Below are 14,697 nucleotides of genomic sequence, written 5' to 3' on the forward strand. Positions count from 1 at the left end.
GTTGGTGGCGTCCACTTCCACTGCAGATCCAATCAATCGTCACACGTTCACGCTCGTCGCTGCGCCCGTCGCGCAACGCAAAGAGGGAGGAGGGAGGGCCCCGCGCGCCGCCTGCTGCTGGTCTCAGAAAAAAAAAAGCAGAAATAATACATTAACACTGCTAATACCTCTCTCTCTTTATGACTAGGTGGTTGGGCAGATCCATTCCTAAATCGTAGGATGTGTTGCTTTTATTTTTCTGTTCAGTTGAATGAATGTGTGGAATTTTTTTTATTTGGTGGTAGGATGAGATGAGATGACTTGAGTCTGTTTTTTGTTTAGTTGAAGGGATACGATAGGATAAAAGTTATCTCTTATATCTAAAATAAAATATAAAATATTAGGATTAATATATGAATAACTTAAAATAATTGGATGTATATTTATAAGTAAAATATTTTTTAAATAAATTTAATAAATGAAATGGACAACTCCTCTGTGCGTCGTAGTCGTCCTGGGACGGACCCGTCCAACTGTTTTAGTGATATATATTCATCTCAAATTTAGGTCCAACCCATCCCACCTATCCATCAACCAAACAGAGTCAGAGATAGGTTGTTCTATCCCATCCCTGAAACCAAGCACATCATAAGTCTACTTTGATTAATTGATTGAGTAATTAGTACGGGTACGCGATGGATCCATTGATTGTCGGTAACGAGCCTGGTGGTGGACCACCTGCAGCACTTAGCTCGGTCCTCGGCTCCTCGCTTCGGCCAATCGGCCTTGTTCTTTTCAATGCCACTGGATTAATATCCTTCAAATTACTAAATGATATATGTTTGGTATAAAAATTTTCTATATAAAATGTTTTTAAAAAATCAAATAAATTTATTTTATTTTTTAGTATTCAATTCTCAATTAATAATATACTATTTATATTTATAGTTTTGCACGAGGTTAATATGCTAATTAAGAAAGCTGGAAAGTACGTACGGGGCCCTTCGTAAAAAAAATATTCTAGCTATGAATCTGAAATAAAAAAAATATTTCTAATGAAAAATCCTTTTTACCTGGGACAATAAGAGTACTAAAGATTGCTAATGATGTTTCTCATTTGTGTGTCAGAAAAAAGCTTCACTAACAGCTGAATCGAACGGGTAGGGCAAAAGTATCTAGCTAAGACAAGTACTACGGGAGTACACTATTCCTATTAATCTTAAAACCTAATTGCCATACAATGCCGTTGCAAAGCGCAAAGCCAACCCATTAATTAGTGGTACACCGTACGTACTTTAGCTAGCCGATATATACGTGGTGGTGATGATGATTACAGCCACGACGTAACTACGTACACGTTGCTTAATTTGCTTGCTAATTACTACAGTATTCGATCGTTAATTACTACCTACTCGTCTTCTAGTACTGCTGCATGCTACCAAACGTACGTACGTCTTTCTCTTGGATCTGTTTGCATGCTGCAGTAATCGCTGCGAAGACAGTCTGAACCCATAGATCGATTGGCCTTGACATTTCTCACTGTGCGAAGCAGTGCAAGCTGCCAACTTGTGTTGGGGGCGACTCACATGCACAGACAACAGTTAGGCCAATCTAGCCCAACACGCACGCAACGGATTATCCTCTTGTCTTTTGTTTATGCTTGATTAAAAACAAAAATTTAAATTTTTAATCTGTAATTTTGGGGATATTTCATTAAAATTTATTTTTCGGTCTTGGTTTTTAGACCAGTGGGAATAAGTATATAAATTTTTTATTTATAAATTATTTTTTATTTACAAATATGTTGTTTAATTTTTTTTGCGAAAAAGCCAAATAAGTTTTCGGTGCAAAACTTTAACCATTAGTTTCTTTCATAACATATTCAACAATTAAAATCCTAGCATAATCTAAAATCAGCTCCAAACATGAATACAATGACATCACATAGATGACGCTAAACATATGAATTATTAATTTACTTATAAGCCAAACTTTATAAATGTCGATTTTTTTAAAAAAAATTGTGGCAGGGAGTATATCTCTTGAGGGATCAAACCTATGTTTTTTTTTTCTAAAAAGGGGATTTTGTTAAGAAGATCACACATGCAAACTAACTAATTATATTATTCTCGACTCATATGGAAGGTTCCCGAGGTTTATGATGGAGCATTTCTCATAAAACAAAAAATATTTCCTAAGTTAGAATACAATAAGTTATTTCCTGATTGGTAGCTGCAGGGACTGAATTGGATATGTTTTGGTGGAGTTTGGACGACTGCATTATCGCATAAAAAAGTTTATTGTTAAATATAATATGACACAAGTCTCTGCTATTATATAAAATGTAAATAAATGGCTAACAACCTAATCTTATCTTAGCTACTTAAAATCAGGTAAGCTTGTTATGTCGTCCAAACAAGGCCTCTCCATATGCCGGTCATCCATATGGGCGCATCAAAAATTAACATCCTGCCCAACTTTCATGCGTACTGTTACTCTCTCCGTCAAAATTAGTCATTGCTTAGGATAAGATTTGATTAAAATTTTAAAATTTTAACCATTAATGTTTTTCTTAAATGCAAAATGAAAAACATACATAAATTTTTCTCAAAAGGTAATGTCACGTTATCATAAACTTATTGATTTTATAAATTTATTGTAACAAAAAAATTAGTCGTCGGAATTTTAAAAATTTAACTAAATCCTACGGTAAACGACAATTATTTTTGACAAAAAGAGTATTTGTGCTACTATTTTCAAGGGACAACAATATTATCTTCACAGCTTGCCGAACATTTAACGATAAAAATTGCTATGTATACAACTCAACCATCCGACTTATATATGACTCAACCATCAAATAATTACAGTGCCACTCATTTAAACCTGTTTATCTAATCAATAGTTATTTTACTCATACGTAACTAGTAACTGAGTCGTTAACAATATTACCCCCAAGATCATCGTAAGCCTACCCCGTTACCTTTTCCTGGAGCACTGTGTAGCGGGCCATCCCAAGTACCTCCCCTTTTGACTTGGATCGATCCCGGGTGCAGTGGTGGAGCCGAGCGCCGACGACACAGAAATAAACTGCACGCCGCTAGCTGTCACACTGCATCCAGCGCTTCTAAGTGTTCTCACCCCTCGATGAGGCATCTCATCTCCGTCCTAAAATATTTTTAATTTTTAATTTCTTTTAATATTTGATCATTCATTTTATTTAATATTTTTAAAAATTAGTTAGAAGTAAAGTATTATTCATGTTTTATTATTTAATAACAATAAAAATATTAATTGTAAAAAAATTCAAATAAGACGGAGAGTTAAACATTATATCTAAAAACTGAAAAATAAAGTTATTTTGAGACATAGGAAGTAGTTTTCTAAATATTGTAAAAATATCATACTAAATATACAATAAATCTATAAAATCATTACAAAATCACCATCACATACATTTAAACAAGTATTTTTCCCTCTCCATATAACTTATTTTTCTCTTTATAGAGAAAGGTTGGATTATTTTTTCATCCCCATAGAATTTATTTTTATTTTTAGAGAGAGAGCTAGGATTATTTTTTCCTCTTTATATAATTTATTTATCTCTGTATAGAGAAGCTTGGATTAGAATTTTTTTTTTTGGTCCCGGTCCCAATGTCCCGTCCTTGGATACGCCCCTCCCTCCTCCTCCTCCAGCCCGGTCCACCCCACCACCGTGGAATAACGTCTCGTTAGTTAGGACGATTCCGGCAACAAACCACGTAAAAAACCCCGCAAAACCCCAAACCCGAGCAAGCAAACGCTGGTCTTTTCGGCTATTCCACCGAGCCGCGCCCCGCCCCGCCCCGCCCACGCGCACTGGCGCTGCTGCGCCAAAAAGGCTCGCCTCTCCCGTTTTCTTTCCCACCTCGACCTCTCCTCCTCCCTTCCTCTTCTTCACAGTGACGCACTGACGCTGTGCTGCTGTCCTTCGCTCGCGGTCGCGGCGACCGATGGTGCTCCTCCTGCTGCTCCTGCTCGCGCTCCCCGCCGCGGCGGGAGGGCTGGCGGCGGACGGCCAGGCGCTGCTGGCCTTCAAGGCGGCCGTGCTGCGGGACCCCGAGGGCGCGCTCGCCGGCTGGGACGCCTCCTCCGCCGCCGACCCGTGCGCCTGGAACGGCGTCTCCTGCGGCGGCGGGGGCGGAGAGCGGCGGGTGGTGGCGCTGTCGCTGCCGAGGAAGGGGCTGGTGGGGTCCCTCCCGTCGTCGCCGCTCCCGGCCTCGCTCCGCCACCTCAACCTCCGGAGCAACCGCCTCTTCGGGGAGCTCCCCGCGCGGCTGCTCTCCGGCGCGGCCGGCCTGCAGAGCCTCGTGCTGTACGGGAACGAGCTGTACGGGCCGATCCCGCCGGAGCTCGGGGACCTCCCCTACCTCCAAATCCTCGACCTCTCCTCCAACTCCCTCAACAGCACCCTCCCCGCCGCGATCCTCAGGTGCCGCCGCCTCCGCACGCTGGCGCTCGGCCGGAACAACCTCACCGGCCCGCTGCCGCAGGGGCTCGCCGCGGGGCTGTCGGCGCTGGAGCGCCTCGATTTGTCGCACAACCGCTTCTCCGGCGCCATCCCGGAGGACATCGGCAACCTGTCCAGGCTCGAGGGGACGGTGGACCTGTCGCACAACCAGTTCTCCGGCCAGATTCCGGCGAGCCTTGGAAAATTGCCGGAGAAGGTCTACATTGATCTCACGTACAACAATTTGTCCGGCCCGATCCCTCAGAATGGGGCGTTGGAGAACCGGGGGCCGACGGCATTCGTCGGCAACCCGGGGCTCTGCGGGCCACCGCTCAAGAACCTGTGCACGCCGGACGCCATGCCATCGTCCAATCCGTTTGTGCCCAAGGATGGGGGCTCCGGCGCCCCTGCTGCCCCTGGTGCTGGGAAGAACAAGGGGTTGGGGAAGGTTGCCATTGTGGCCATTGTGCTCAGTGATGTGGTGGGGATTCTGATCATTGCACTGGTGTTCTTCTACTGTTATTGGAGGGCCGTTTCTTCCAAGGAGAACGGGCAGGGTGGGGTTGCTGGCTCTAAAGGGTCCAGGTGTGGCAAGGATTGTGGCTGCTTTAGCAGGGATGAGTCCGCCTCGCCTTCGGAGCATGCGGAGCAGTATGACCTCGTGCCGTTGGACCAACAAGTGAGGTTCGATCTGGATGAGCTGCTGAAGGCATCAGCATTTGTGCTGGGGAAGAGCGGCATCGGGATCGTGTATAAGGTGGTTCTTAAGGATGGGCTGACCATGGCCGTGAGGCGGCTAGGAGAAGGAGGGCTGCAGAGGTTTAAGGAGTTTCAGACTGAGGTTGAGGCTATTGGCAAGGTCCGCCATCCCCACATTGTTACCTTGAGGGCTTATTACTGGTCTTATGATGAGAAGTTGTTGATATATGACTACATCCCTAGTGGCAGCCTCTCCGCAGCAATTCACGGTATGCAATTACTTGTTTTCTTAGTTTCATATATATAAGTGGTGAATTGGCATATGAGAAGTGCCATAGTGCAATCACATCTTTCTATATATTATGGTTTTAGTTCTTTAATTTACTACACTAGGACTTTAGGACAGTAGTTAGGTATGGTTTTGGTGAAAATTCATTTCTTTGTTCTAGAAATTAACACTAGGAATTCAATCGCCATGAACTTTCTTATTTTGCTAGGGACTTTGATCAATCATGCGCGCAGCTTATATAAATTCAGTTCATTCATGCTGAAATGGAGCTTTGCTAGTTGGTAGTTCTTATTTTGCTAGGATTGCTTATAACACTATGAGCAACTGATGCCATCACTAAATACTAATAGGCTTCGGTAATTTTCTATTGGTTTCAGGTAAACCTGGGACAATGACATTCACACCACTGCCATGGGATGCACGTCTGAAAATCATGCAGGGGGTTGCAAAGGGGCTATCATTCTTGCATGAATTTAGCCCCAAAAAGTATGTCCACGGGGACTTGAGGCCAAACAATGTTCTCCTTGGGTCAAACATGGAGCCATATATATCAGATTTTGGCCTTGGGCGGCTTGCAAACATTGCTGGAGGATCACCTTTCACACAATCAGATCATGCTGGTATAGAGAAGGCTCAGAGCCAGCAGTCCGATGCCTCGGTGAGCCCTCTTGTGAGCAAAGGACAATGCTATCAAGCACCAGAAGCACTGAAAACACTGAAGCCATCTCAGAAATGGGATGTCTACTCCTATGGTGTGATCTTGCTGGAAATGATCTCCGGAAGATCGCCAGTTGTTCTCTTGGAGACTATGCAGATGGACCTCGTCCAATGGGTGCAATTCTGTATTGAAGAGAAGAAACCGTCTGCTGATGTGCTCGATCCTTCCCTTGCCAGGGACTCTGAACGGGAAGATGAGATGATTGCAGCACTGAAAGTCGCTCTGGCTTGTGTTCAGGCGAATCCAGAGCGAAGGCCATCCATGAGGCACGTTGCGGAAACCTTGGATCGCCTCAACAGTTCAGGCTAGAAAAATACACCAGAGAAGGCGATCATTTATTAGAGCATTTGATGGTTGTACAGCTCAAGGAAGGCAAGGAAGCTTAGGGGACATGAAGCTCCATTAGTTCACTATGTAGAACTATCATTTTCGCAGGACCCACAGGTTCTGTTGTGTTCTTAACATGTTAGGTAGCACCTGTTAGTTTGCTGTCATGAGTTATGACTATTGTGCTTGCCTGTAAGTTATGGGAATGGGGGAATTTTAACTGTGAACAAGAACTCTGATAGTATGGGTGAACAAGAACTGGTAGGATATGGTTTCATTCCCATTGGAGAACAGGGCCACATATGCTTTCTCCTTGCAGTTGGCATCAAATTTTACCATGGAAGCATGTTTGAGCCATGATTAAGAACTGCATCTTTAAGCTGGACTCCAGAAAGCATGGACAGTACTGGCTGTCACCTTTAGATGGAATAGATTATGGCCAAGTGCCAGAGTGGGTTTACTGTGTTGTACAGTACATGTGTACTTCTTTGGCCTTATAATTTTTTTACCTTGATCCCTTTCAGCAAAAGAGGTATGGCATCACTGCATTTTTAATACAACAAAGGCTGGTTTAAGACCAGTCACAAGATGTTACTGTAGCGACCAGGTTCTTGTTCCTTCGAGCACCTGTTGAGAATTCAGATAAAAGAGATGAAATTTCTCTACAAGCAAAGATGTACACACCTGTACAAGTACCTGTGGTTGTGGCTGAGGCATGGAGTTGTGTTTCCATCAGCATTAATTCTAGTACTAGTGTTAACATCGTTGTGGTTGGTGCCAAACAGTTTTGACAGAAATTTATTGTGGATCTGCGTGGGTTCATGGTGGAGTGAGTTCTGGATCAGCTGCTTGCTTGGATGGTCCCTGGTGTACTTGCACCACAACAGCCGTGGGCCTGTTGCTTGCAGGACCGGCCTAAGGCGAACTAGTATCATGCTCATCATCTTATTCATGTCTCTATCAAACGCATGAGGAGAAATCATGAGTCACACTCGTCCGTTCTTTGTCACGTATATTTTCACTTATGCTCAAATCTTTATATTCTAAATTTTATATTAAAAGTTAAATTTTTATCATAGTTCGTTTTTCACCTTATCTTTTAGATTGCTAAAAATATATAAACATTTATCCATAAATTATTTTTAGTCGTTAACCAGCAATTTCGTTAATACTTAATTTTAACGAAACAATCGGGCCTATCATCAGCTTTGGTTGTTGGGATTGCTACTAGTTAACATCCTGTCATCAGTGCGCGAATGGTGGTGGCGATGATTGTACGGTTAATCATAGGAGTAGCAGTGAACAGCTGGTGCTCTCTTTGCTTGTGGTCATTCAATGTTGCTTGCAGGAGGAACTAGGTCGTGTGAATATGGCCCCGAGGAACCCAGCTAAGGGGCTGTTTGTATCTATGAACTTATTTTAAGTTTTGGTCATATTAGATGTTTGGACGTTAATTAAGAGTATTAAATATAGACTGATAATAAAACTAATTACATAAATATAGGCTATTTCATTAGACAAACTTTTTAAGCCTAATTAATCCATAATTAGCAAATATTTACTGTAGCATCGTATTCGCTAATCATGGATAATTAGATTCAATAGATTCGTCTCGCGAAATAGTCCAGAGTATAGGATGAGTTTTATTAATAGTCTATATTTAATACTTTTAATTAAGGTCCAAACATTTGATATGATAGAGGCTAAAAAAAGTCCCTGGAAACAGGGGCGGACCCAGGCCTAGGGCAGCTAGAGCCTAAGCAGGATCCAAACTACATATAAATTAGATATAAGTTTTAAACAAAAGTTGAATTTGTAAAGAGCTAAAGACGAGATAATTGATTTAAGCCCTAGTCTTGGCTCATGGCTGGTTCCGCCCTTGCCTGGAAACAGACAGTGTCTAAGTTTGGTGGGGAGTTACACTCCTGACACCTTTGCTAGCTATTCTACCCTGTTAGTGTCGATTTTGGGTGCTGTAGCTGTCAAATTGTTCTACTCGTGGCACATCATTTTTTTCTTTTTTCTTTTTGTAAATACAAAAGAAAAAAAAAAGGTCATTGGGATCATTGATTATTTTACAGGGTGGATGTAGGAACGAGCCATCAACGTTCACCCCACCTTCGCGTCTACTTGCTAGCGTATGACGCCTCCGAACTAGCGTGAAAATTCATCGTTGCTAGATAGATATGCACCCAACAAAACCCAACTCTCCCAACATAGGGCGTATCGAGTCACTACAACGGAATCGGTTATCTCTAATGGGCTTAAAGTACCATCTCTATCGGACAAGGCTCCCGTCACTAAACTAAGGTCAGTGATGTGAGAAAATATCTCAATTAGACATCCGACCATCACAGATGACCCTCATCTCAATCGGGCTTAGATTATGGCCCGTCACTGATGACTCTCATCTCTAACGGACCAAAACTATGGCTCGTCACAGATGACTCTCATCTCTGACGGGTCTAGATTCTAGGCCCGTCACAGAGAATCCAAAATTTTTTTTTCATATGTGTGCCTCTTTGATGGTCATCTCTAACGGGCTTTGTATATTGCTTTCGAGAAAGAAATTGTAATTTATTAGTTTGAGTATTCTATTAGTCCTATTAACCCCTGTGCCAGGATGTCACATCCTCTCCAATTCGTATATATTCATTCACAAACACAATCATCAATATATTTAACACAACCACATTCATACAAATTTTACTTTGGTATTTTTGCTAGACAACATTTTTTGAACAATTTGAATTTGAATTTAAAAATAAAACAACTTCAAACAATATTTTCAAATACTAAATGATTTCAACTGAAAAAGTCATCAATAATAAAGTTGTATAACTTATCATTATCTATAACTTTTATTTTGTTCATTTTTCTATACAACATTTTTTTGAACAGTTTGAATTTGAATTTTAAAATATTACAACTTCAAACAATATTTTAAAATACTGAATGATTTCAACTAAAAAAGTCATTAACAGCAAAGACGTATAACTCATAAAGATATATAACTTTAACTTTGGTATTTTTGCCATATAACATTTTTTAAATAATTTCAATTTGAATTTAAAAATATGATAACTTTAAACAATATTTTTCAAATACTAAATGATTTCAACTGAAAAAGTCATCAATAACAAAGTTGTATAACTCATCAATATACATAACTCTTATTTTGTTTACTTCTCTATACAACATGTTTTTGAACAGTTTGAATTTGAATTTAAAAATATGGCAACTTCGAATAATATTTTGAAATACTAAATGATTTTAATTGAAAAATCATCAACAACAAAGATAGATAACTCATCAAGATCTATAACTTTTATTTTGGTCAGTTCTTCATCCGATAAAATGATAGTAACATTGTTCATACAATTCACATATCTCTCATCTGGTTTATAAACTATAACATAACATTCATCTAGTTTATAAATTATAACATAACATAGATATGTCAATTTTATGAACAATGTTACTAACACAGAAATGACTAAAATAAAAGTTATAGATCTTGATGAGTTATACATCTTTGTTGCTGATGACCTTTTTAGTTGAAATCATTTAGTATTTGAAAATGACCTTTTTAGTTGAAATCATTTAGTATTTGAAAATGTTGTTTGAAGTTATCGTATTTTCAAATTCAAATTGTTTTAAAAAAGATATATAACAAATGACCAAAATAAAAGTTATAAATCTTGATGAGTTATACAACTTTATTGTTGATAACTTTTTTAGTTGAAATCATTTAGTATTTGAAAATGTTATTTTGAAGTGTCATATTTTCAAATTCAAATTCAAATTGTTCAAAAAAACATTATATAGAAAAATGACCAAAATAAAAGTTGTAAATCTTTGAAAGTTATACAACCTTGTTGTTAATAATTTTTCCATTTGAAATCATTTAGTATTTAAAAATATCATTTGAAGTTATTATATTTAAAAATAGTCATATGTGACGGGTCATAATTTAGGCCCGTCAGAGATGAGGGTTATCACTGACGAGCCATAATTTAGACCCGTCAGATATGAGGGTCATCTGTGACGGGTCATAATTTAGGCCCGATTGAGATGAGTGTTATCTCTGACGGGGTTAATAGTTTGGCCCGATTGAGATAATTGAAACAATCTCAATCGGACATACATTTGTGCCATTCATAGATGAGCATCATCTCTACGGGCCCTAAACATATGCACCTAGATTCGGCTGTGCGACTACATATATGACGGACTCATTTTAGGTTCGATTGAGATGAATTCATTCTGACGGCCAAATAGCCCAGGCATATGACGACCCGTCACAAATGAGAGGATTTGTCCTAGTGAGTGTTTTTATTTGGGTGATCCAACTTATAAGATTTTTAATTATCATAAATATAGCATATAATATATATAATATATAAATTTGATCAAAAGTGTATTTTATGTATGTTAATAAATAGTATTATATATAAATATTATTTATTAACATATGCATTTAAGTTGAGGTTTTTTTTGTGGTCCTGGGAGCACCCTCGTCTCTCTCTGCTTATGTAGCCACTGACTAGCTTACTCGTGTAGGGTAACGAACAGTGAGCCCCAAACTCCCAATAGCCGTGTAGGAAACGAAGTTGATACTATAATAGATCCCTCACCCTTTCCATGGACCATGTCATTACGTAGGAACCAATCTCTACCTAAATATGCAACCCTTGCCAAAGGATTTGGTTAGGAGAGCTTCTAATAACGACAACATCTCCTAGAGCCTCTAGGTAGTTTCTAAATAATCAAGATTCTCAACTTATGAGACTTCGTAATAGAATGTAGATAATGAACTTAAAAAACAAAACCTACAAAACCAAACTTTTCTAAATTCTTATCACCAGCTAATTTTCATAGTTTCAGGCTCATCTAAATATGACTAAAATATGAGGCTATACGTGAGTCAGAGCAAGTAATGGGCTTAACGAGGCCAAACAACGCTTGTGAAGCAAAGGGCTTTACCGTACATGTGAGTTGAGTGCGTTGGGGGGGGGGGGGTGTGTTGGGGTGGGGTCCGGATCACCTGCCATTGGCCATTGCGTAGCAATGGCAGGATAGCACAGTGAAACATGAGAGGAAAAATGATACTGTACTGTAAATGACTTGACGCACGGCACAGTAGCAAACTCATTGTGGACAAAATATAATAAATTTACTGTACTGAATCACTGTATCAGATGAATCTGTGGCTGTTCATCTGAAAATAAACGGTTGTGATCATGCCAATGACACTGCACTGTTCATCTGGTGCCATTAGCATAGCAATTGCAGGTGATCCAATTCCGGTTGGGGGTGTGGAGGGTTGTAGGTCTCTACCTATACCTAGAGTCGATAACAGTTAACCCACACGAATACTTCATATGTGCAAACTTTCTATATACAAATTTTCTATTACATAGTTTTTATATATTATTTTTTGTAATATAATCTTTATAGATAACACCTTCTAAGATGATATTTTTGAAGTATATATTTTTTCTACTAGATACTTTATATGTTAAATTTGTTTCTATATATAAGCTTTCTATGCATAAGACGAAACTTTAAACATACATGCATAAAAAAATTATATGTATAAATTTTCTAGACATGTAGAAATTTCACACGGGTTAACCGACGTGTGAACGCTCGTCCATTAGATCAATCCAGTATACTAAGGGCCTGTTCGGGGGAGGTTTAGATTATGAGAAGCAGTTGTTTGTAGTCAGCTTCTGAGATTCTGGAAAAGCTATAGAACCCAACTTCTGGCTTTTTAGTTCATTTTCCATAATATGTACCTATAGATTCTCAGAAATTTTATAACGTTTAGAGTAGCTTCTGGCAAAAATAACTTTTCCCAAAAGCTACACTAGGAAGAAACTAGCCTAAACACACCCTCACAACCCTCTCTTGCCATTCTGCGTTGCATTGAGAAGCTCTGAATGGAGATGCCCAGTAGTCCAGGGGATCAAAGGTACACCGTACACGACCTAAACTTCTAACAGTGATGGGGTCGCTTGGCTGTTGGATCGTTCTGTGCGTTCCATACCGGTTACTGCAGCTACTTTTCAGCCGCTGTGTTGGCTCTCTGAAGTCGAAGTAAAAAGAAAACACAAACATTGGAATAATCATTTTCGATCTCTAAATGGCTACTAGCAGGAAGCCACACATTAGCATTTGTTGAAGTGGTTACAAGCAGACCACACAAACAAATAGTACCTTCTCCCTTCATAAATATTTTACATTTAATAGTATAATTTTACTGAACTTTATAGCTTTGACCATCAATAAATACTTAAAGGCCTAATTTACGATAAAAGAAATACATGAGTAGTTATGCCTCGGAAAACAGGATCAAGTCATACGCTTACTGGATTTTGTGAATTTATTGTAGCATAAAAGTTTTAAATGTTTGACCAAATCTTATTCTTGTTCTTACTTTAAGAACATCCACAATGTAGTAGAAGAGCATGTAGCAAGCAATAAATTCATCCTTCTTACCAGGTAGTAAGAGCATTGTAAGAAGAGGCAGTTGGGAATACTGGGTCATTGTGCTATTGTCGATAGGAAGTAAAAAAAAATATTATTTATACAACGGGCCATACTAATATCAATTGTGTAGAGCATTGTGCTACTACCAGATTGATATTTTTATTTTTTGGTGGGTCCTACCTTAACACCAACTATATTATGAAAGTGTTGTGTGTTTCTCTGCTCTTTCTACCACCTGCACAATGACCTCACACTAATATTAAACTTGGCAACAAACATTGAGCATGTCCTAACCTGCAATATTGATTTTACCTCTGATTTATAGGGTTTTTGTTTTTGTTCCCGCTTTTTTAACTGAAGCAGACATTTACCCCTTTTTTGACGGATGTTAGTGAGCCTGTAATTGTTGCAGCAAAAATAGGAAAACATAAATAATGATTTTGCAAATTCTGGATTTACCTTTCTACCTCTGGATGTTTTGCAAAGTGTTTTTTGGCTACCAGCTTTGGTTTGCAAATTTGTTAGAAAACATGTAATTAAGATTGATTCAAATATATTCACTGGAATAGTTCGAAGCATATATAAAATGAGGGCCAACATCCAACAAGCATTAAGAGTAAGTCTGTTCACCAGAGATTTAACATCCATCCAAAATAGCAGTTTAAAAAGCAGTAGCAAAATGAAACCCTAAAAGCCATGATAAAATCAATATTAGATATTAAAGTAGAGTTAAGAACGAAATTGCCACATATAAAAAAGGCTAGATCGAGCAACACAAATAATTAAGCTCTTATTTACTTATCAACGATTTAATTACTTCAATCCAGCTACAGCATGCAAGATGGTTTTGAGAGACAAATCCATCTCCCCATGAGGCCATGCATGACCATGAACACCAGGATGATCAAACCCCATATATAATCCGCTCTAACTGTAGTAGCAACAAACAAGAAGTGAATGGCATGGGGGGAACTCCATCGATCTGACGCCGACCTCGATCACCTCCTACATCTTGAGGAAGAATAGTTCTTGATGCATCTTGGCTTCTTTAGGTCGTAGGAATGCTCCCTCTCCAAAGCTAGTTATATACTGCAAATATCTCTCCTAAGCTAGCTTAATGCTCACATGCTAATCCCAAACTGATGAGAAGCAACGATGAGGACTGCATATATACACTGAACCTGGACGCCTTCCTCACCTTTTCCTTCTCCCTTTTTAGCTTATGGTTTTGGGATTTGGCAGTCATCGATTATCTGGTAGCAGGGAAAATGCTGCCATCCTACTTTGTGTGTGTCGTCCTGCCTTTTTCTCTTTTATGACGCGTGCCCATACAGTCATATATGCATAATGTCAAGTAGTCTATACTACTTGCACAAAATTAAAGCCCTCCTATCTGGTCATAACTACCGCTCCCTCCGTTTCACGATATAAGGCCTTCCCTCCGTTTTACAATATAAGGCCTTGTTTAGTTCCCAAAATTTTTTATAAAAACATCACATCAAATTTTTAGACACCTAAATAAAGCATTAAACATAGATGAACAAAAAACTAATTGCTAAGTTATGATAGAAATCTTGACACGAATCTTTTGAGCCTAATTAGCCCATGATTAGCCATAAGTGCTACAGTAACCAACATGTGCTAATGATAGATTAATTAGGCTCAAAAGATCCGTCTCGCGGTTTCTAGGCTAGCCGTGAA

At 39.3% G+C, this 14,697-nt stretch overlaps 1 protein-coding gene across 1 annotated transcript; it reads left to right on the top strand.

Moving 5' to 3' along the window:
* Nucleotides 1-3,869: 3,869 nt before the first annotated feature.
* Nucleotides 3,870-6,693, top strand: LOC102703451 (receptor protein kinase-like protein ZAR1). The gene is made up of 2 exons (XM_006645878.2): nucleotides 3,870-5,436; nucleotides 5,834-6,693. The coding sequence occupies exons 1-2, from the start codon at nucleotides 3,972-3,974 to the stop codon at nucleotides 6,481-6,483; spliced, it is 2,115 nt and encodes a 704-aa protein (XP_006645941.3). The 5' UTR covers nucleotides 3,870-3,971; the 3' UTR covers nucleotides 6,484-6,693.
* The last annotated feature ends 8,004 nt before the right edge of the window (nucleotides 6,694-14,697 follow it).

This window comes from Oryza brachyantha, chromosome 1, assembly GCF_000231095.2.
Source record: "Oryza brachyantha chromosome 1, ObraRS2, whole genome shotgun sequence".
Taxonomy (NCBI): domain Eukaryota; kingdom Viridiplantae; phylum Streptophyta; class Magnoliopsida; order Poales; family Poaceae; genus Oryza; species Oryza brachyantha.

Bases quoted from the DNA above. Each gene is read 5' to 3' on its own strand.
- LOC102703451 (XM_006645878.2), top strand. From the start codon at position 3,972: ATGGTGCTCCTCCTGCTGCTCCTGCTCGCGCTCCCCGCCGCGGCGGGA. The intron at 5,437-5,833 runs GTATGCAATTAC...TATTGGTTTCAG, and splicing joins CCTCTCCGCAGCAATTCACG to GTAAACCTGGGACAATGACA.